Source organism: Coregonus lavaretus (assembly GCF_964263955.1).
Source record: "Coregonus lavaretus genome assembly, chromosome: 3".
NCBI lineage: Eukaryota > Metazoa > Chordata > Actinopteri > Salmoniformes > Salmonidae > Coregonus > Coregonus lavaretus.
Genome location: NC_139990.1, coordinates 55,698,574 through 55,718,910, shown reverse-complemented (window position 1 = coordinate 55,718,910; position 20,337 = coordinate 55,698,574). Strand labels below are relative to the sequence as shown.

Below are 20,337 nucleotides of genomic sequence, written 5' to 3'. Positions count from 1 at the left end.
TTTAAAAGAAGGGGGATGTAATATTCATATGTGTCAGCATACTGAATTGTAATTGGATTCATTATACTGTCATATCATACTGTGCTATGATTGGTTAAGACCACCCAGGTGATGAGGGCATTCTAAAGATGATCATGGCCAGAGACACATGGACATGCCAGTTACAGCTAGTTAATAAAGAGCTACGTTTATAAATATCCTGTCGTCCTGCATTTTATTATTTTGTACAAAGCATACAAAACAAGACACCTTTGTAGTCTGTAATAGTTTTCAAGCCCTGCCACAGCCGACGAGTGTCAGAGCCAGTGTAGTGTGATTCAATCTTAGTCCTGTATTGACTCTTTGCCTGTTTGACGGTTCGTCGGAGGGCATAGCGGGATTTCTTATAAGCGTCCAGGTTAGAGTCCCGCTCCTTGAAAGCGGCAGCTCTACCTTTTAGTTCAGTGCGGATGTTGCCTGTAATCCATGGCTTCTGGTTGGTGTACGTACGGTCACTGTGGGGACGACGTCATCGATGCACTTATTGATGAAGCCAGTGACTGATGTGGTGTACTCCTCAGTGCTATCTGAAGAATCCCGGAACATGTTCCAGTCTGTGCTAGCAAAACAGTCCTGTAGCTTAGCATCTGCGTCATCTGACCACTTTTTTATTAACCGAGTCACTGGTGCTTCCTGCTTTAGTTTTTGCTTATAAGCAGGAATCAGGAGGATATAGTTATGGTCAGATTTGTCAAATGGAGGGCGAGGGAGAGCTTTGTATGCGTCTCTGTGTGTGGAGTAAAGGTGGTCTAGAGTTTTTTTTCCTCTGGTTGCACATTTAACATGCTGGTAGAAATAAGGTAGAACGGATTTAAGTTTCCCTGCATTAAAGTCCCCGGCCACTAGGAGCACTGCCTCTGGATGAGTGTTTTCCTGTTTAGTTATGGCCTTATTCAGCTCATTGAGTGCAATCTTATAGACAGCTATGAAAAATATAGATAAAAACTCTCTTGGTAAATAGTGTGGTCTACAGCTTATTAAACGTTGAGTTTTGAAGTTGACTAGATTCATCTCTAATCTGACTGAACAGGGTGTATATTAAATGTTACATCACATATGGTGAGTGGCGCAAAAATATCTAAATGTATAGGAATAATAATATGTGAAGCCAATTAGCTGTCAAACCATAGTCATTGTGTCAAACCAAGAACACACTGTAGTCTACTTTCCTCAATGGCCCCATCGTGTGGTAGTGCGTTGAAATGACCCAAAGGAAAGGAAGTACATCAATGACATCATATCCCTCAAGCTTTTTTCACTGTGGAGGTGTCAAAGCTATATTATGGATTTGAGAATTAAAAAAATGCTTAAAGGTACCACTCATTCTGGCGGGCACATTACTGTTGCATACCGGTGTTGTTAATGCACAGAAATAGGGAAAGGCCAATAACAAGGATAATGAGCCTATCAGCTACTTGATGAATCTAATTATTTTCTTTCACAATATCGTTCTCCTAAGGAAAGCAGCAACATCAATGGAGTCAGGAAGTGAATTCTGTAAAGTCATCCTGGAGGGAGGGGAGTAGCCTACCCACAACCCAGCTCAGCCAATGGCAGCCCAGCTCAGCCACCCACAGCCAAGCAGACGGTCTGATGCTGTGTGGACAGATGTAGGACAGGATAAGATTAGATCAACCAGAGGTAGACTGAGCTACACAATGGACAAACCCCTGAGTGTCTCTGGCTTTTAATAAAAGTGATTCATTAATTTGAATTGAAATTATAATGGTGGAGAAACATTTCAGGTATCTCTCTAGAATATGAAGTCATACAATACATTATATTTGACACACTTTATTCATACAAATACAGAAATACAATGCATATAGGCTACTGTATCACCAACATTATCACCAAGAAAGAACCCTTGATGGCAAATATGTTTGATGTTATACATAAAAAGGCAATGGAATTCAGAAGCAAAGGAAAGGATTCTAGTGGGTTGGATCCCCGGGACCACCCATACACAAAAATGTATGCACGCATGACTGTAAGTCGCTTTGGATAAAAGCGTCTGCTAAATGGCATATTATTATTATTATTATTATTATTCTAAATTAAATTTGACATGACAAACTCACATCAAGCATTCTATTTTTTGTATTAGAACATGGAGGTGTCTTTAAAAACATATCACATAAGAATTTATGGTTATTGTTTCAATGTATAAGATTTGGTTCCATATCAGAAATGGTTTAGGATATTCAGAGCTATACTTGAACAGAGTTTGGCAAACCTTGTTTGATATTTAAATTCTAATGGACACCATGGCACCAATGTTTGTAATGGAATGTTTGGGGCCAAGACGGAGGATAGTTTGCTAGCCAGACTCCGTCTGTATAGCAGGTTTACGTTTATTGTCATGAGTCTTGTCCTAGAGGCAGAACTGAGCGATTTCCTCTTAGGGCAGCTTTAAAGTCAAATTGGCTATATTGTAAAAGTTCATGAAAACAAAAATAAGTTTAGGGTTAGCCATTAGCTAGGGTTAGCAGTGTGGTTAAGGTTAGGGTTAAGGTTAGGGTTAGGATTAAAAACTGATTTTATGACTTTGTGTCTTTGCCAGCTAGTGACCACTCTGCAGAGCAGAGCTGCCTCCAGAACAAGATTCATGATGAAAAACGCTAACCTGCGTCTGTCTACCAATGGCTCTGGTCTAGATATCTGCCCTCTTCTCTCAATAATACAGCTCCTGGTCCCACCAACCTGTGAGAGGGAATGGAAATAATCAGAATTAGGGTGGACTACTGCAAGAAATGGATGGATAGATGATAAATAGATGGATGGATGGATGGATGGATGGATGGGTGGGTGGGTTGGTGGGTGTGTGGATGGATGGGTGGGTGGGTGGGTGGATGAATGGATGGATAGATGCATGGATGAATGAATGGATAAGACAGAGGCAAGCATGGTTACTTACTTCCTGGATGTCTTCTGACCCCCAGCTTCCTGATCTCGTCATAGACGAAGATTAGAATTCCGTACGGGATTGGAACGAACCACCATTGGCCCCTGTAAGGGGGAGTTACACGCATGAACAAACCAACATGAAAGCCATCAAAACAATGACAGAGAAGATGAATCGACAACCATTTAAGTAAAAAAGAGTGTAACAGTACCTAATGGGCATGAAGTTGAAAATGTTAGGCATCCCTGGGCAGTAGCACAGCAGGTTACCCAGTAACAGCTGGAAGACGATGGCACTCACCAGCACCTTGTTCCTGCACACAAAGGGAAAACATGGAGGATGATCAAACAATGTTTTATTAGCCCCATTAAGATTGACACATCCCAAGTTATTTTGTTGGAAGCCTTCTCTGCCACCATCCTTTCATGAACGAGACATAAAATGGAGTATATGATTGTATGTAGGGAGTAAGAGACATTTGTTCCCTGCAGTCACCATCCACTGACCTAAAGAAGCCCTGCTGGAAGATGGACAGACGGCGGGTTTTCCTGATCAACACGTCAGCAATCTGGCAGATCTCGATACTGATGAAGAAGACAGTGTAGCAGGTGTACTGCTGATACAGACGCTGGGCATATGTCTGCAGAACAGACAAGACAGGAGATTTTCAACAGGCATTTCCAGGAGGTACAGGTAAGTGAGGGCGCTGTAATGCCACACGCACTCGCCACCCCTGGCCATAAGACACACACACACTAAGCCCCTCCTGGCCATATCTATCCTACAGTAAGCCACACACACTCACCCACTCCTGGCCATAGCTGTCCTGCAGGTCCTGCAGATGGACGTTCTCCCAATGGGACCTGAGCCCCACACACAGCAGGGGATACCAGCCCTCCTGGGCCATCGCTGTAAAGTAGTCTGTGAAACCAGCGAAAGACTGGATCGCTCCTGGAGAAGGGAAGAGGGGGAAAGGGGGAGAGAGAAACAAAAAGAGAGGGAGGGAGGAGAAAATTGAACATGAAAAATGTACTATTAGACTATTTGTAGATTATCACCTTGAATATTGGTCAATAAACCATTCAGCTTCAAGGATCAATCGAGCTCAAAGGACCTAGTGAAAAAGCAAGGCCTCTTCCAGATATTTACATACTACAGGAACAGACATGAACCCTCACCAATCTGGAAGTAGGAGTAGGCAGCCAGAGCTTCATTCACCAACCTATCCTTACGCGGGTTCCTGGGTTTCAGATGCATAATATCACTCTCTGCCTTCTCATAGGCCAGAGACACAGAGGGAAACTGTGGGATAGAAGAAGAAGAATCGGCATCATTCTAGAGTGGTCTTAGAGAGCAGGGAGATGAGGGGTGAGGAAGAGGAGGAGACTCACGATGTCAGTGGCCAGCTCGATCATGAGGATGGTGATGCAGCCCAATGGCAGAGGAACGCTGACAGTGATGTAGATGAGGTAGGGCGTGAGCTCCGGAATGTTCTTAGTCAGCGTGTACGCAATGGACTTCTTCAGGTTGTCAAAGATCAGACGGCCTGGGTGTCAAATATGGTCGAAATCATTCCCTCAATATCATTATTACTTAGTATCATGAAGGCTTAACTTTGTGAAACCAAATATTGGTTCACAGGATACATTTAAATTGTAATCAGCCTGTTAAAATGGCAATTTTTTTGTGATTTGCTAAGACACTCTCACTCACCCTGCTCCACCCCTGTGACGATGGAGGCAAAGTTGTCATCCAGCAGAATCATGTCAGCTGCATTCTTGGCTGCGTCAGAGCCAGCTATGCCCATGGCAATACCGATGTCTGCCTTTTTCAACGCAGGGGAGTCGTTCACCCCATCACCTGTCACAGCCACAATGGAGCCCTTAGTGAGAGAGAAAGTGAGAGAGTGAGAGAGAAAGAGATGGGATGAGAGGGTTTGAGAGAGATAACATGACAAAAAAGAAGGGTAAGCAAAACCAAAAACCTCTCTGGAATGCAGTGTGACTAAAGTCTTGGTATTGGTGTGGGGGGGGGGCTCACCAGGCGCTGGCAGCTCTCCACGATGATGAGTTTCTGCTGGGGGGAGGTGCGGGCGAACACCATTTCAGGGTGACTCCTCAACGCTTCGTCCAGCTCCTCACTGCTCATGTCCTTCAGCTGACCGCCACTGATCACACAGGCACGGGCATCCCTGAAGACCACATAGAATAGATTAGATTAGAATATGATAGATTAGAATAGACATGTCAAATCCACTGACAGGGCGATATTACCTCCAAGAAGTTTTAGGAGTTCTCACTCCTTCTTATTTGATATACAAACTCTGTATAAATAGTCAAATCTGTCACAGGAGATGAATCAACCACAGTGAGAGTCAGAATCCTAACCCTGCCATACCGTGTTGGTGTTGGGGACCAAGACCCACCTCCTGTTGACCTGCTCCACGGGGATGCGTTTCCTGGTGGCGATGTCCTCTACTGTCTCACTGCCCTCTGTGATGATGCCAACGTTGGCTGCGATGGCTCTGGCCGTGATCGGGTGGTCGCCCGTCACCATGACTACCTGAGGGAGTTCACAGTGGAATGAGTTGATGTAGGTTGATGTGACACAATGAGAGAGACTGTGAGGGTCTGTTACCTTGTATTAGCTATGTTCTAACTCTCTCTCTCTCTCTCCCTTTCTCTCTTTCTGTCTTTCTCCTTTGCTCAATCTCTCCCCCATTTGACCCTCGTACCCTTATTCCAGCCGTGCGGCACTTCATGACAGCGTCTGGCACAGTGGCGCGGGGCGGGTCGATCATGGAGATGAGTCCAGCGAAACACAAACCAGACGTGGTGAAGTTCATCTCATCAGAGTCAAACTTGTAACCACGACGGAACTCATTCTCATTCAGATAGATGTGACAGAAACCTGGAGACAAATGTTTGGACAGATTGGAGGGGTTAATGGGTTTTTATGGGCCCATAGAAGAGACACCATTAAGGTACCAATTTCCCCTGAGCTTCTGTGGTACTATTTTGTATTTTCACATTATTTAGATGTAATTTTTCTCCCCTCATCCTCTCTTGTAGTCAATTGATCCTGTTGCTTTTCTCTCTTGGCTTGTTCCTACAGCATTCCTGCATGGTTTCCTATAGCCTTGTATGGTCCCTTACCACTGTTGGGGAAGCTACTCTGAAAATATAGCTTATCAAGCTACAAATTAATTCACACTGGAAGAATTAATTCACACGGCCCCGTGTAGCTCAGCTGGTAGAGCATGGCGTTTGCAACAGGGGGCCAGTATGAAAAATGTATGTACTCACTAACTGTAAGTCGCTCTGGATAAGAGCATCTGCTAAATGACTAAAATGTAAGAAGTTAAGCTACACTAAAGCTACCATTAAGAAAAACATAGTTTACTTAACTAAAGTTACTTAGAAAAAGTAGTTCACTACATCCAAACTCACTTTGTGTTAAATTATTATATCTGAAACGTCATAGACTACAAATTGCAAGAACAGATCATTCTGCAGTCAGATGAGTGGCGCAGTGGTCTAAGGCACTGCATCGCAGTGCTAGCTGTGCCACTAGAGATCCTGGTTCGAATCCAGGCTCTGTCGTAGCCGGCTGCGACCGGGAAACCCATGGGGCGGCGCACAATTGGCCCAGGGTATTGGAGGGAATGGCTGGCAGGGATGTAGAGCATGGCCAGGGTTGTGGGTTCGATTCCCATGGGGGGCCAATATAAGTCGTGTCTGCTAAATGACTAAAATGTAAACACAAAACATTAGGCAGGTCTGATGCCAAAAAAATTTAAGAAAATTCTTGCCTACTTCACCGGTCACCCATATTTTATTTTATTTTAGCCCAAAAAAGTAGTGTGTAGTTCCAGTAGTTAGCTACAATGCTACATGGCAAAAAAGTAACACTAAAAAAGTAAAACTACTGAAAACACTTCCAAGATTTGAATTTAATTCAACTACTACCAAGCTACTAAAAAAATTACTAGTTGAATTACATTTACATTTTAGTCATTTAGCAGACGCTCTTATCCAGAGCGACTTACAGTTAGTGAATACATATTTTTTTTATACTGCCCCCCGTGGGAATCGAACCCACAACCCTGGCGTTGCAAACGCCATGCTCTATCAACTGAGCTACATCCCTGCCGGCCATTCCCTCCCCTACCCTGGACGACGCTGGGCCAATTGTGCGCCGCCCATGAGTCTCCCGGTCGCGGCCGGCTGCGACAGAGCCTACATGTAGTTCACTACTCCCCAACACAGTCCCTTACCCAGCACTCTCTCCCCCAGGCTCCCCAAGTCCATGTATGCGGTTTGGAAGGCCTCTCTCCACTGTTCGTCCAGGGGCAGCTCCTGGCCCTTGATCAGGATGGTGGAGCAGCGCTCCAAGATCCTCTCTGGCGCCCCCTTCATCACCAGCAGGTAGCGCAGGTCCATGGGGTCCTCCAACTCATGCACTGACAGCTTCTCGCCACCGGGGGAGAGAGAGTATAATTCAAACACAAATAGCTCATTCTGGTAACGCCATTAAGGTAATTCTAATGGTCACATGATACACCTATACAACATACTATAGATTATATAACACACTTTCAACAGACTGACTTGAAATCAGATCAGAAAATCAGGCCTCTTACCTGGAACTTGTTGGTGGAGTTGAATGGTACTTCAACAACCTTTTTGAATCGCTCCCTGTATTCCATCATGTTCCCTATGGCCAGCTCAGTGAACTTCAGCAGAGCCGTCTCTGAGGCGTCGCCCACCACTATTCTCTGTTGCACATAGGTGTATATGAAAAAAGGTGTTTACATCATAAATCATCTAGTTTTTAATTGATGCTGTGTTTGAGAATGAATATGTTTGCCAATGTGTCTGTTGAGGCTGGTATCGATCTGCTCACCCTAGGAATAGGTAGAGACTCCTGGTTGGGTTTGAAGATGGCCCGGTTACAGAGTCCTGCCACTCTTGCCAACGATCGCCATGTCTCGGATGATTGGTCAAAGCTCTGACCTGATTGGTCCTCTGTGGTGTCTGCGGCATGGACCACATTGTCGAACCACAGGTGGGCAACGGTCATCCTGTTCTGGGTCAGAGTGCCCGTCTTGTCGGAGCAGATGACCGAGGTGGAGCCCAGGGTCTCCACAGCCTCCAGGTTCTTCACCACACAGTTCTTCCTGGCCAGTCGCTTGGCCGTCAGCGACAGACACACCTGGGGGGAGAGAGAGGGAGGAGGTGGATGAAAACTGTTAATAACCAACTTGATGAAGGCCTAGACAGACCAGAGCCTCAGTGTTGACTCACAGTGACAGTAGCCAGCAGCCCCTCAGGTACATAGGCCACCACGATGGCCATGAAGAAGATCATAGCCTCCAGGAAGGCATAGCCAATAAACATGGCCACCACGAAGAAGGTGAATCCAAAGAAGATGGCCAGCCCAGCAATGATGTCAACAAAATGCTCAATCTCTATGGCAATTGGTGTCTTCTCATTGCCTACGCCTGACGCCAAACTGGCAATGCGGCCAATGATGGTGCGGTCACCCGTGTTGATGACCGTTCCTGTGGCCACTCCTGGTAGGGGCCAAGCAGAGGAAAAGGGATTTTAGATTACATTGTGATTATGATGTTGATGTTTTTGCTAATTTGTGTTGTTATGAGTGTAAGTGTTTCTGTGTGAATATTTTCTGTGTGTGATTGAATAAGGGGTGTGTGTCTGTCAGAGGAGGCTGGAATATATGGAATGGTACCAATACTACCAAACACATCAGACTCTGTTCCATTTATTCCATTCCAGCCATTAAAATGAGCCCGTCCTCCTATAGCTCCTCCCACCAACCTCCTCTGGAGTCTGTCTGTAGTACCTTTCAGGCAGTGGTGGCAGCGTGTATGTGTGTCTGCATGCCAGTGTGTGTGTGTATGTGTTTATGTGTGTGTGTAGCTCAGGAGGTTGGTGGCAACTTAATTGGGGAGGACGGGCTCATCGTACGGAATAAATGGAATGGTATCAAACTCATCAAACACATTGTTTCCATGATGTTTGATGCCATTCCATTGACTCCATTCCAGCCATTATTATGAGCCGTCCTTCCCTCAGTGTCTACCTTCCAGGCAGGTGGTGGAGAAGAAGGCGATGTTCTTGGTCTCTAGGGGGTTCTCGTGGGTACACTCTGGGGTTTTGCTCTGGGGCTCTGACTCTCCTGTCAGGGATGAGTTATCCACCTGGAGGGGATGATGAGATCAAGGAAATCAGGGTTATAACATATGAAATCAACCAGGGTTCAAACCGAGGTCTTCTGCATAACCTAACCCTAACCCTAGCCCTAACTTCATGTTCACATCCCGAGTCAACCCTAACCCTAACTATGGCTTCATGTCCACATCCCGGATCAACCCTAATCCTAGCTTCAGCCCTAACCCTAACTCTATAACCCTAATATTAATCCTAGCCCTAATCCTAGCCCTAATCCTAGCTCTATGTTCACATTCCTGCTCAACCTTCATCAACACCCTTAGCCATTGAAACTGTGTTAGTGGTCTATAATGGGAACTGGTGGCCTAGTGTACCTACCTTACAGCCCTGGGCAAAGATGATGCGGATGTCAGCAGGCACACGGTCGCCGCCCTTGATCTCCACCAGGTCTCCCACCACCAGGTCCATGGCATTGATCTGGTTCTTCTGCCCATCACGGATCACCAGGGCTTGCTAGAAAGAGATAGATGGTTATACCAAATCCCAGGATTTCAATGATTGATTGATGGACTGACTGCCTTGGCTCAGTGCTGTAGTGAGTGGATTATGATCTGTCTTGATGAAAGGAATATATTTGTCATGAAAGTAAACAGTTTCTTACAATAACAAAGTAACTGTTGTATGGGTATTCAGGGCCAGGAGTTTTTCCTGGTCTGGTAACATGTTCAGGAAATACTCATGGCCCTAGTTATAATGTATTTCTTTAGTTATAATGTATTTCCCTAGTTATAATGTATTTCCCTAGTTACAATGTATTTCCTTAGTTACAATGTATTTCCTTGGTTATAATGTATTTCTCTAGTTATAATGTATTTCCATATCTTTACCTGTGGCACTAGATTTTTGAAGCTGGCGATGATGTTGGTGCTCTTAAACTCTTGGTAGTAACCGAAACAGCCAGTCACCACAACAACAGTGATCAGAGTGATGGCGAGGTACAGCTGTAGACAGGTGTGGTCACAGAGAAATAGTGATGAAACAAACAGTCACAATATGTTGAAGCTGTAATACATGTTGTTATCGTATATATTCCCCTTTCTTCACATTCAGTACTTGCTCCTTCAGCCTCCCAGTGCAACTTTAGCCTCTCCTTCACCCTCTCAGTGTAACTTTAGCCTCTCCTTCAGCCTCCCAGTGTAACTTTAGCCTCTCCTTCACCCTCTCAGTGTAACTTTAGCCTCTCCTTCAGCCTCCCAGTGTAACTTTAGCCTCTCCTTCACCCTCTCAGTGTAACTTTAGCCTCTCCTTCAGCCTCCCAGTGTAACTTTAGCCTCACCTTCACCCTCTCAGTGTAACTTTAGCCTCTCCTTCACCCTCTCAGTGTAACTTTAGCCTCTCCTTCACCCTCTCAGTGTAACTTTAGCCTCTCCTTCAGCCTCCCAGTGTAACTTTAGCCTCTCATTCTGCCTCCCAGTGTACCTTTAGCCTCTCCTTCACCCTCTCAGTGTAACTTTAGCCTCTCCTTCACCCTCCCAGTGTAACTTTAGCCCCTCCTTCATCCTCCCAGTGTAACTTTAGCGGACGCTTCAACTCTCTCCTTATCCATCTGTCAACAATCCTTTCCTCACTATTCTAATATTGTTCAACATTCCTGCCCTATAGTCTCGTACTCCACCTCTTCCTCCACCTCTCTCCTCCCCCTACTCCTACCCTTCCTCTCTCCTCCTCTCCTCCCCCTTTTTCTTTCCCCGCTCCCTCCTCCTCACATCGTCAAAGCAGCCGAGGGTTCCCCTGGAGAACTCGATGCCGAAAGCAATGAAGCAGATGACGGCTGCCACCCACATCAGACACTGCAGCCCTCCGGCCAACTGGCGGGCAAACTTGACATACTCTGGGGTCCCTTTGGGGGGAAGCAGTTCGTTGGGGCCATCCCGCTCCAGAACCTCCACGGCTTTGCTGGAGGTCAGGCCCTGAGGGGAGGGAAGGTGAGGAGGAGGGGGGAGAGAGTGAGAGAGAGGGAGAGGGAGAGAGCGAGCATTTACTCTATATTAGCAGCAGTCTGTTTCATCACAAAGACAGACAGACAGACAAACAGACACAGACAGACAGACAGACAGACAGACAGACAGACAGACAGACAGACAGACAGACAGACAGACAGACAAAGACAAAGACACAGACATAGACATAGACACAGGCACAGACAGAAACCCCATGGTAGTTTAGTTACCTTGGTAACACTGGTGGTATACCTCATCTCTAGCTCTTCTATTGTGATCTCGTGGTCATCCTGTAAAGATTGACAGACTGTAAAAGCTACAATGTATTTATGCTGCAATTCTGTCCCATTTCATTTCCTTTTGGTCTTGTGAATTACACTCACAATGTCCATCTCCTTCTTCATGCCCTCTAGCCTATCCTTTTTCTTCATCTTCTTCTTTTTCTTCATCTTGATGTCCACCTCTCCATTAATCTCAAACATGTCGTAAGAGTCCTGAAGACAAAGAAATGACATCCTGTATCATCTTGCCAGGGGGTGAATAAACAATATCCTTGATCATTGAAGGAAAATCACATTTAATTTATGGCAATTTGATCAGCGCTTTGATTAATCACATAAATGGGTCACCTACCCCTTTACTCATGGTGGAGGGCCTGCCCAAATCAATTGAAGTCCAACGCTCAGTCCTCTTTTCCCCCGAAATCTTGGAAGCGTCTTTATATCCACACTAGGGACGTTCCTCACAGTAAAATCCCCAACCTCCAGAGCAGGACCAGACTGTTGGCTCAGCTTTATATACTACTGCACCACCTTCACCTTCTCTACCCGCCCCAAAATGGCAGTGCCATTTTAAGTGCAGCCAATGTCACCCCTATTAAGGTTAGTGGCAACGCGTCCCCTACCCACTTTGGTGGCTCTTTCATATCAGTGCCAATGGCCTTGTGCGTAGGGCTTGTACCAGTCTTATCAGAATACACACTTTCTACATTCCCTGATTAACTGTAAAGCTACCAAGAAGGTCAATGCCATTCCAAAGTCACAACTACTTCTTTCACTTGTGATAGGCCAAATCTGTATTACATCAAGGATGATTTTCTTCTCAACTCAGATACCCATTAATTGACTGATACATTGACACTGAGACAATGACTGGTACAGATACAGAAGACATGAATTGGATGAAACACATCTAGTGAGAAGTAGATTCAAATGCCTTCTATATACTATAGTTCATTATCTGCCCTCAGGAGGGCTTAACTTACAGAATATATCACTGTAAAAAACTGTAATGGTCAATTCAAATAAAATACAGTGGTATGGTCATGCCAGGGCTATAAGCATTTAGAAATGGGGACCGTTTTTCTACATTTCCTGCTTAGGGGCCAATGTGAGAACACCTTATCAGTGGAAGAGTGTGTAAATACTTATTTGTGCCTCAGACTGCTGAAAGTCTCCTGAGTGGTGCAGTGGTCTAAGGCACTGCATCGCAGTGCTAACTGTGCCACTAGAGATCCTGGTTCGAATCCAGGCTCTGTCGCAGCCGGCCGCGACCGGGAGACTCATGGGCGGCGCACAATTGGCCCAGCGTCGTCCAGGGTAGGGGAGGGAATGGCCGGCAGGGATGTAGCTCAGTTGATAGAGCATGGTGTTTGCAACGCCAGGGTTGTGGGTTCCAAATCCCAAGGGGGGCCAGTATAAAAAATATATATATGTATTCACTAACTGTAAGTCGCTCTGGATAAGAGCGTCTGCTAAATGACTAAAATGTAAAAATGAAAGGTGTGATGGTGGCACACCATTGGCATCACTGCTGCGTCATCTGCCCTTATAAGGAAAGGACAGTTGAACATAAAAAATGCATTGACACTCACAACCTCTTATGTACTGCAACATGTTCCCATCACAAAGACACCAGTGGGCGGGAGATGAACTGACGTAATACTTTTAGAACTGTAATTGATATACCGCTATGCCTATTATAACTTTTATTGAATTAAGTGAAATAATGTTTATTCACCGGGCAATTTCCATCTAGTGAACTCTGTCATCTGCCAAATTATCAATCATTTTCCATCATGTTTGTAAGACATGTACTGTAAGCACCCTGAACAGGTGATTTTTATAACTAACCCAAGATAGACCAAAGCCTGTTGTTTCCAATTGGAGCAAATTAATCATCACGGTCAGAACAAGCAAGGAGGTGGGCAGAGTCAAGCACGAGCTAGTGAGATCCTATTGGCGCGTTCTAGCATTTAATTGCATATTTCCGTTAGGGAACACCTACTCTGTGAAGTGCGCATGTGTAATAACTCCATTTGCCCAAAACCATTTTTAGAAACTTTGGCAAAGGGTAAAGTCTACAAAACGCAATCCACTCTGTTTGTTACAGATTATAGTTTTGGAAACAGAAAACTGTATGGAGATCAAATATTTAATTGACAGTGGCGTGTATTCATGGATGCCAAGGGAAGCCAGGCTTCCCAGAAACATTTACCAATAATAAAATAAAAAACATACAATAATTTATCTTTCGTCTCTCTGTGTTTCACAACTGAGTGAGCTCAACTGTGAGTGGTCCTGGCGCACCCCAAAAAAGTGTCAAGGGAAACCAGATTGGATTTTGGCGTCACTCCTATCAAATCCCATTGAGAGCATAGGTCATTGACAGAAAAACTTGAATTGTTGCATCTTGTTGTGTTGTTGTCCTCCGATGGCTAGCTAGCTAGCTAAAATTGCCCTTTCCTAAATTAGCCATGGATGGAGATAGGGATTTGGACTTGTGGGGTTACTTAATTCTCTGTGCTGGCCAATGACTATAACAGCGATTCTGATCCAACCATTAATTCACACATTGTTGAGCCCCTGGCCTGAGAGGATGGAAGTTCAATATGTACAGTGCATTTGGAAAGTATTCAGACCCCTTGACTTTTTCCATATTTTGTTACATTACAGCCTTATTCTAAAATTGATTTTTTTTTTTTATCTTCATCAACCTACACAATATACCCCATAATGACAAAGCACATTTTTTTTTCTTCACATTTACATAAGTATTCAGACCCTTTACTCAATACTTTGTTGAAGCACCTTTTGCAGCGATTACAGCCTCGAGTGTTCTTGGGTATGACGGTACAAGCTTGGCACACCTGTATTTGGGGAGTTTCTCCCGTTCTTCTCTGCAGATCCTCTCAAGCGCTGTCAGGTTGGATGGGGAGCGTCGCTAAACAGCTATTTTCAGGATCTCTCTGTACTTTGCTCCGTTCATCTTTCCCTCGACCCTGACTAGTCTCCCAGTCCCTCAGCCAAGACCTCAGAAAAGAAATGGTAGACCTCCACAAGTCTGGTTCATCCTTGGGAGCAATTTCCAAACACCTGAAGGTACCACGTTCATCTGTACAAACAATTGTACGCAAGTATAAACACCATGGGACCACGCAGCCGTCATAACGCTCAGGAAGGAGACGCATTCTGTCTCCTAGAGATGAACGTACTTTGGTGCGAAAAGTGCAAATCAATCCCAGAACAACAGCAAAGGACCTTGTGAAGATGCTGGAGGAAACAGGTACAAAAGTATCTATATCCACAGTAAAACGAGTCCTATATCGACATAACCTGAAAGGCCGCTCAGCAAGGAAGAAGCCACTGCTCCAAAACCGCCATAAAAAAGCCAGACTACGGTTTGCAACTGCACATGGGGACAAAGATCATACTTTTTGGAGAAGTGTCCTCTGGTCTGATGAAACAAAAATAGAACTTTTTGGCCATAATGACCATCGTTATGTTTGGAGGAAAAAGGGGGATGCTTGCAACCCGAAGAACACCATCCCAACTGTGAAGCACGGGGTTGGCAGCATCATGCTGTGGGGGTACTTTGCTGCAGGAGGGACTGGTGCACTTCACAAAATAGATGGCATCATGAGGAAGGAAAATTATGTGGATATATTGAAGCAACATCTCAAGACATCAGTCAGGAAGTTAAAGCTTGGTCGCAAATGGGTCTTCCAAATGAACAATGACCCCAAGCATACTTCCAAAGTTGTGGCAAAATGGCTTAAGGACAACAAAGTCAAGATATTGGAGTGGCCATCACAAAGCCCTGACCTCAATCCTATACAACATTTGTGGGCAGAACTGAAAAAGTGTGTGCGAGCAAGGAGGCCTACAAACCTGACTCAGTTACACCAGCTCTGTCAGGAGGAATGGGCCAAAATTCACCCAACTTATTGTGGGAAGCTTGTGGAAGGCTACCCGAAACGTTTGACCCAAGTTAAACAATTTAAAAGCAATGCTACCAAATACTAATTGAGTGTATGTAAACTTCTGACCCACTGGGAATGTGATGAAAGAAATAAAAACTGAAATAAATAATTCTCTCTACTTTTATTCTGACATTTCACATTCTTAAAATAAAGTGGTGATCCTAACTGACCTAGGACAGGGAATTTTTACTACGATGAAATGTCAGGAATTGTGAAAAACTTTGTTTTCAGTTTTTTATTGTTAATACATTTGCCAAAAACATCTAAAAACCTGTTTTCGCTTTGTCATTATGGGGTATTGTGTGTAGATTGATGAGGATTTTTAAAAAAAGAAATCCATTTAAAATAAGAATGTAACTTAACAAAATTTTGGAAAAGGGAAGGGGTCTAAATACATTCTGAATGCACTGTAGCCATCACGATCGTCGGATATAGAGGACCAAGGCGCAGCGTGGAAGGTGAACATACTTATTTATTAAATGATACACGAACAAAACAACAAATCGATACGTGACGTCCACAGGTGCAAAACACAAACCAACACGGAACAAGATCCCACAAACACTGTGGGAAAACCACCTGACTAAATATGGTTCCCAATCAGAGACAACCAGCAACAGCTGATACTCGTTGCCTCTGATTGAGAACCACTCTGGCCAACATAGATATACAAAAACTAGACTAGACACAACGAGCACAAAACATAAACTCTACACACCCTGGCTCAACTTAAAAGAGTCCCTAGAGCCAGGGCGTGACAGTAGCCCTGGCTCTAGTGGTCAGAATATATGGTCAGAATATCCTGGCTAAAGTGGTGGTGACCCCTCCCATACAGGCCTACGGGGGCTCCTTTAGCCCACATACTGTGGATAAACAGATTTACAGTAGGACCTGGACCTGAGTTCGTTAGTCCACCAGATACTTTGTCCTGCTATCTGATCACAGAGGTTGTGTTATCACTAAATGAGAGAGAGAGAGAGAGAGAGAGAGAGACAGAGAGAGAGAGAGAGAGAGAGAGAGAGAGAGAGAGAGACTATTTGCACATTGTTACAACACTGTACATATAACATTTGAAATGTTTACTGTTAATTTCTGAGTGTTTGTTTCACTTTTGTTTATCTATTCCACTTGATTTGGATCTTTACTGCTCCCAAATACTATTTTCCTCCTTGTTACTGTAGATAGTATTACTGCAGTAAGTATTGTTCTTAGCCATGTGTCTTTACATAAGTCTGGCAAGCTAAGCTATACAGTTGGCTACACTAACCAACAGAGGGCAGCAAGGTGACACTGATAAACCAGGACACGCCCATCCAAGGCAGGTCAATGGACCCCCTGAGCAAGACTTTCTGCCATTGACGCTGTGTGGGTTTGTGTGTAAATAGACTCTTTCATGTGGGTGAGCAGACTTACTGGCTTTGACGCTGTGTGTGTTGTCTACCATTATGTTTTGGTTCTCCTTTTTGGTTCAGTTCATAGAGCATAAATTTTAATTTTAGATATGAATTTCCTTTTGTATTTTCCAACCATACTCAATAGGAGGACCAGAACGGGTCAATACGGACCGCGGGTCCCGAAATAAATCATTAAGGAACTCAGTTGGGCTTTCAACTTAGTCTTGATTTTGATGTAATGTTTGAGTCACTCTGATAAATAACATTATCCATCCGGACCTTTGCCACCTATCAAATTGGTGTGACCGGACTTTCACAAATTGTATTTGAGTACCCCTAACCTGGGCTAACAAGTTGAGGGATTTTCAGTAGGCCTACAATATAATGTGATTTCTTGTAAACTAAATCTATGCTAATCAATAAACATCCTAAACTACAGAAATCAGTAGCCAAAGATAGATACAGCAGCACTTTACATTTTACATTTTTAGTAATTTAGCAGACGCTCTTATCCAGAGCGACTTAGAGTTAGTGAGTGCATACATTTTTCATACTGGCCCCCCGTGGGAATCGAACCCACAACCCTGGCGTTGCAAACGCCATGCTCTACCAACAGTTACTGTTTATTCTCATTGTTTTACAATTATTGCTTTTAATGGTCATTCTCAGTGAAAGTGGGAAGTCTGCTCACCGTAACTGGTTAATTGCATTATACTGTGTTGAAATAGTCAAATACTGCATTTCCTGCTAGACACTCAGAGTAAACATCAAGAGGAACATTAATGAGATTGCGAAACCCATGCCATGTATTAACCTGTCGGTGCAATAAACATGTCTGTGTTATAACACAGATGGTTCATATTAAATGAAGAGCAAGGACCAGTGTTACTTATCGTAAGCTTTTCATAAATTCTCTAGACATTCTTATTCAAACTGCTGATAAACACTGATGTTTCTTGCCCATTGATTCCTCAAAAAGCTCATCAATAGGGAAATATAAACAGGGTAATTACAGTGCATTAACTGATTGACTGTTCAATCCTAAAAAGGATTCAAACATAAAAACAGGATATTGCTCTTTGGGTTTCATGATGAGGTTCAAGGATTGCAGAGGTAGCGTTTGTAGGGGAGAGTGGGGTAAGTTGAGCCATTTTTTACATTCAGCATCACTCCATCAAGTGAAATATAGTATTCTTTGTATCAAATATATCTACATATATTTCAGGATGTTGTGTATCCCTGGAAATGATCAGAATTCATGTAAACATTACAGTTTTGAAAACATAGCTTGTCCAGAAAAAATAGTCTCTTGGCACAACTTAGCCCAGGTATGGGGTATGTTGAGTCATGGGACAGGATATGTTAAGCTGCCTACATATTTATGTACTGAATTAAATATTACCAATACCTTTTTAAAACCATGTATATCTTTATTTCCCAAACACAATTCAACACAATCACAATCGTTTTATGTCTTTATTGTAAGCATCTTTTAACACAGGCTTAACACCTAACAAATACTTTGTACATTTTTTTAAACACTTGCCATTGGCTCAACCATTGGCTCAACTTACCCCAAGGCACACAGCTACAAGGAAGCTTATAGAGACCCCAACTAATGTATAGAACAATCTTAAAATTATCTACTTTGGTTTAGATACAAGCAACATGAAACCTCTAACACAATACATTCATTTGACTTGGTGATTTTTTGTTTTTTGTTTAACTAAATTGCTTACCATGTGGTTTTCTTCCTTCATAGACTCCATGAAATGATGACCTCATCCTGAATATTTGGTCAAATGATTAACTTTGTGTATGGTTTCCGAGAAAAAGGCTGGCTCAAATTATCCCCTTTTCTCAATTTACCCCACTCTCCCCTACTTTGTATCCACTTCAGTATGGTAATGAGACTTCTTTATGCATAATGAGGTGTGGCTCCAGCCGGAAACCTGTGGCGACTGAATCCTAAAAGTGACAGTTGAATCACTCAGATACGTTTACATTCTACTGTTCAATACCAATACCGCACCTTACTAAACTATGGGAAAGAAAATAACTAGCTAATGCAGTCTTCTGCTACCCCCTGCTTACTCTTTCACCCTGAAGGCGGCACGGCAGACAGCACCGCTTGGACAGCGACTGGTGTGTAACGGACATGCACCATCTTTCAGGAAAGATTAAGAAACATGAGCTGTCAAAGACCCACATGGATAGCTGTTTGAGATTGTCTGCTTTGGGGAGAGTGAACATTCCCACTCAACTGGATGAGGGATACAGGCTAGCTGTCCGCCGCCACAACGATGAGGTTAGTGTTGATAATCACAAGTTTACTGGAGAACTGAAACTGACAAGGCTGACAAGATAGGACCCTTTTGTCCATTGTTATTGGATAGGAACAGAACTTATAACCAGCTCCTGACCTAAATAGATCTTAGCACAACATTTTACTCAACATATCATATTCCATATTCACTATAACAAATATATTTACTACGACATTAGCAAGAACCGCCACATCCTCAGCCGGCTAATCCAGTGTGTGAAGTTTTGCGGAGTGTTTGAGTTAGCTTTGCGAGGCAAAGATGAAACTGAGGGCTCCACCAACCCTGGTAAGCCAACACTTTTGAGATCAGTCAATAAATGCTTCTGGTATTGACTTATATGCTGCCCCTGTCTTCATGTTGTTGCTGGACATATCTTTTTTTAAATGTGTGTAGGTCACCTAAATCATCAGAAAAATTGCCCCCCCTGAGAATTTTTTCAGGAGCCGCCACTGCAGTAGGCTATACACTGGCTGAAGAGTCCTGACCTAAACTAGTGTCCTTGAAATGAACAATACAACAATGTAGCTTAATAGACTACAAGTAACCTCCGGTAAGGGGAGAATTTAGGGCATGTACACCTACAGTATATGTGGGGATCTATACATAGTAGATAAAGGCATAAAGGATCAAGACAAAAATTATACTGTATTCCTACTCTTATTCAGACATTTCATAGGGAAGGTTTCTTAGTTCCTAATAAAACATTTGAAGAGTCAAAATGTCAAGAATAACTTTCAGCCAACAACCATGACACATATTTTCTATATTTATATATTTTAAGAACTTACTTCATCCTCTGCCACAGTCCCATTCTTGCCCTGGTTTGGCAAGGCTTTCACATACACAGCAGAAAATGATTAGTGGAAGGAATGTAAAATAACTATCGATGGCTGGTGGGAGGAGCTATAGGAGGACAGGCTCATTGTAATGGCTGGAATGGAGTAAATGGAATGGTACCAAACACAGCGAACACATTGAAACAACATGTTTCACTCCGTTCCATTGATTCCATTCCTGCCATTATAATGAGCCTGTCCTCCTAAAGCTCCTCCCACGAGTTTCGTCTGATATTCTGTTGAGGGTATTCAATTGAGGGTGTTCAATATATATATATATATATATATATATATATATATATATGATACAAATGCTAATATACATAAATCAGAGGGTAAAGAGAGAAATGTTCAGTGTTTAGATTAATCATGCTTTTTTTG

The 20,337-nt window shown here is 43.5% G+C and overlaps 1 protein-coding gene across 3 annotated transcripts; it reads right to left on the bottom strand.

Annotated features, from left to right (window-relative positions):
• Nucleotides 1-1,813: 1,813 nt before the first annotated feature.
• Nucleotides 1,814-19,974, bottom strand: LOC311116260 (potassium-transporting ATPase alpha chain 1-like). 3 transcript variants are annotated; one of them, XM_084157394.1, is made up of 22 exons: nt 19,909-19,974; nt 11,522-11,899; nt 11,369-11,428; nt 10,905-11,108; nt 10,026-10,139; nt 9,517-9,651; nt 9,050-9,167; nt 8,251-8,519; nt 7,850-8,158; nt 7,587-7,721; nt 7,221-7,413; nt 5,679-5,854; nt 5,370-5,506; nt 4,985-5,135; nt 4,658-4,826; nt 4,336-4,490; nt 4,123-4,246; nt 3,750-3,895; nt 3,451-3,584; nt 3,156-3,257; nt 2,957-3,048; nt 1,814-2,742 (listed from the first exon to the last, which is right to left on the bottom strand). In XM_084157394.1, the coding sequence occupies exons 2-22, from the start codon at nt 11,651-11,653 to the stop codon at nt 2,714-2,716; spliced, it is 3,084 nt and encodes a 1,027-aa protein (XP_084013520.1). In that variant the 5' UTR covers nt 11,654-11,899; nt 19,909-19,974; the 3' UTR covers nt 1,814-2,713. The 3 variants fall into 3 exon arrangements, with proteins under 3 accessions (XP_084013520.1, XP_084013521.1, XP_084013519.1); XM_084157395.1 differs by lacking the exon at nt 19,909-19,974 and having other exon boundaries at nt 11,522-11,632; nt 11,772-12,676; XM_084157393.1 differs by lacking the exon at nt 19,909-19,974 and having other exon boundaries at nt 11,522-12,676.
• Nucleotides 19,975-20,337: the final 363 nt, after the last annotated feature.

What these genes read in the sequence shown, in the direction of transcription:
- LOC311116260 (XM_084157394.1), bottom strand. Translation starts at nt 11,653, where the DNA reads ATGTCATTTCTTTGTCTTCAGGACTCTTACGACATGTTTGAGATTAAT. An exon ending in CCCTCGGCTGCTTTGACGAT is followed by an intron (nt 10,140 to 10,904) that starts GTGAGGAGGAGG and finishes ACCTGTCTACAG; the next exon opens with CTGTACCTCGCCATCACTCT. An exon ending in CTCCACCACCTGCCTGGAAG is followed by an intron (nt 8,520 to 9,049) that starts GTAGACACTGAG and finishes GGCCCCTACCAG; the next exon opens with GAGTGGCCACAGGAACGGTC.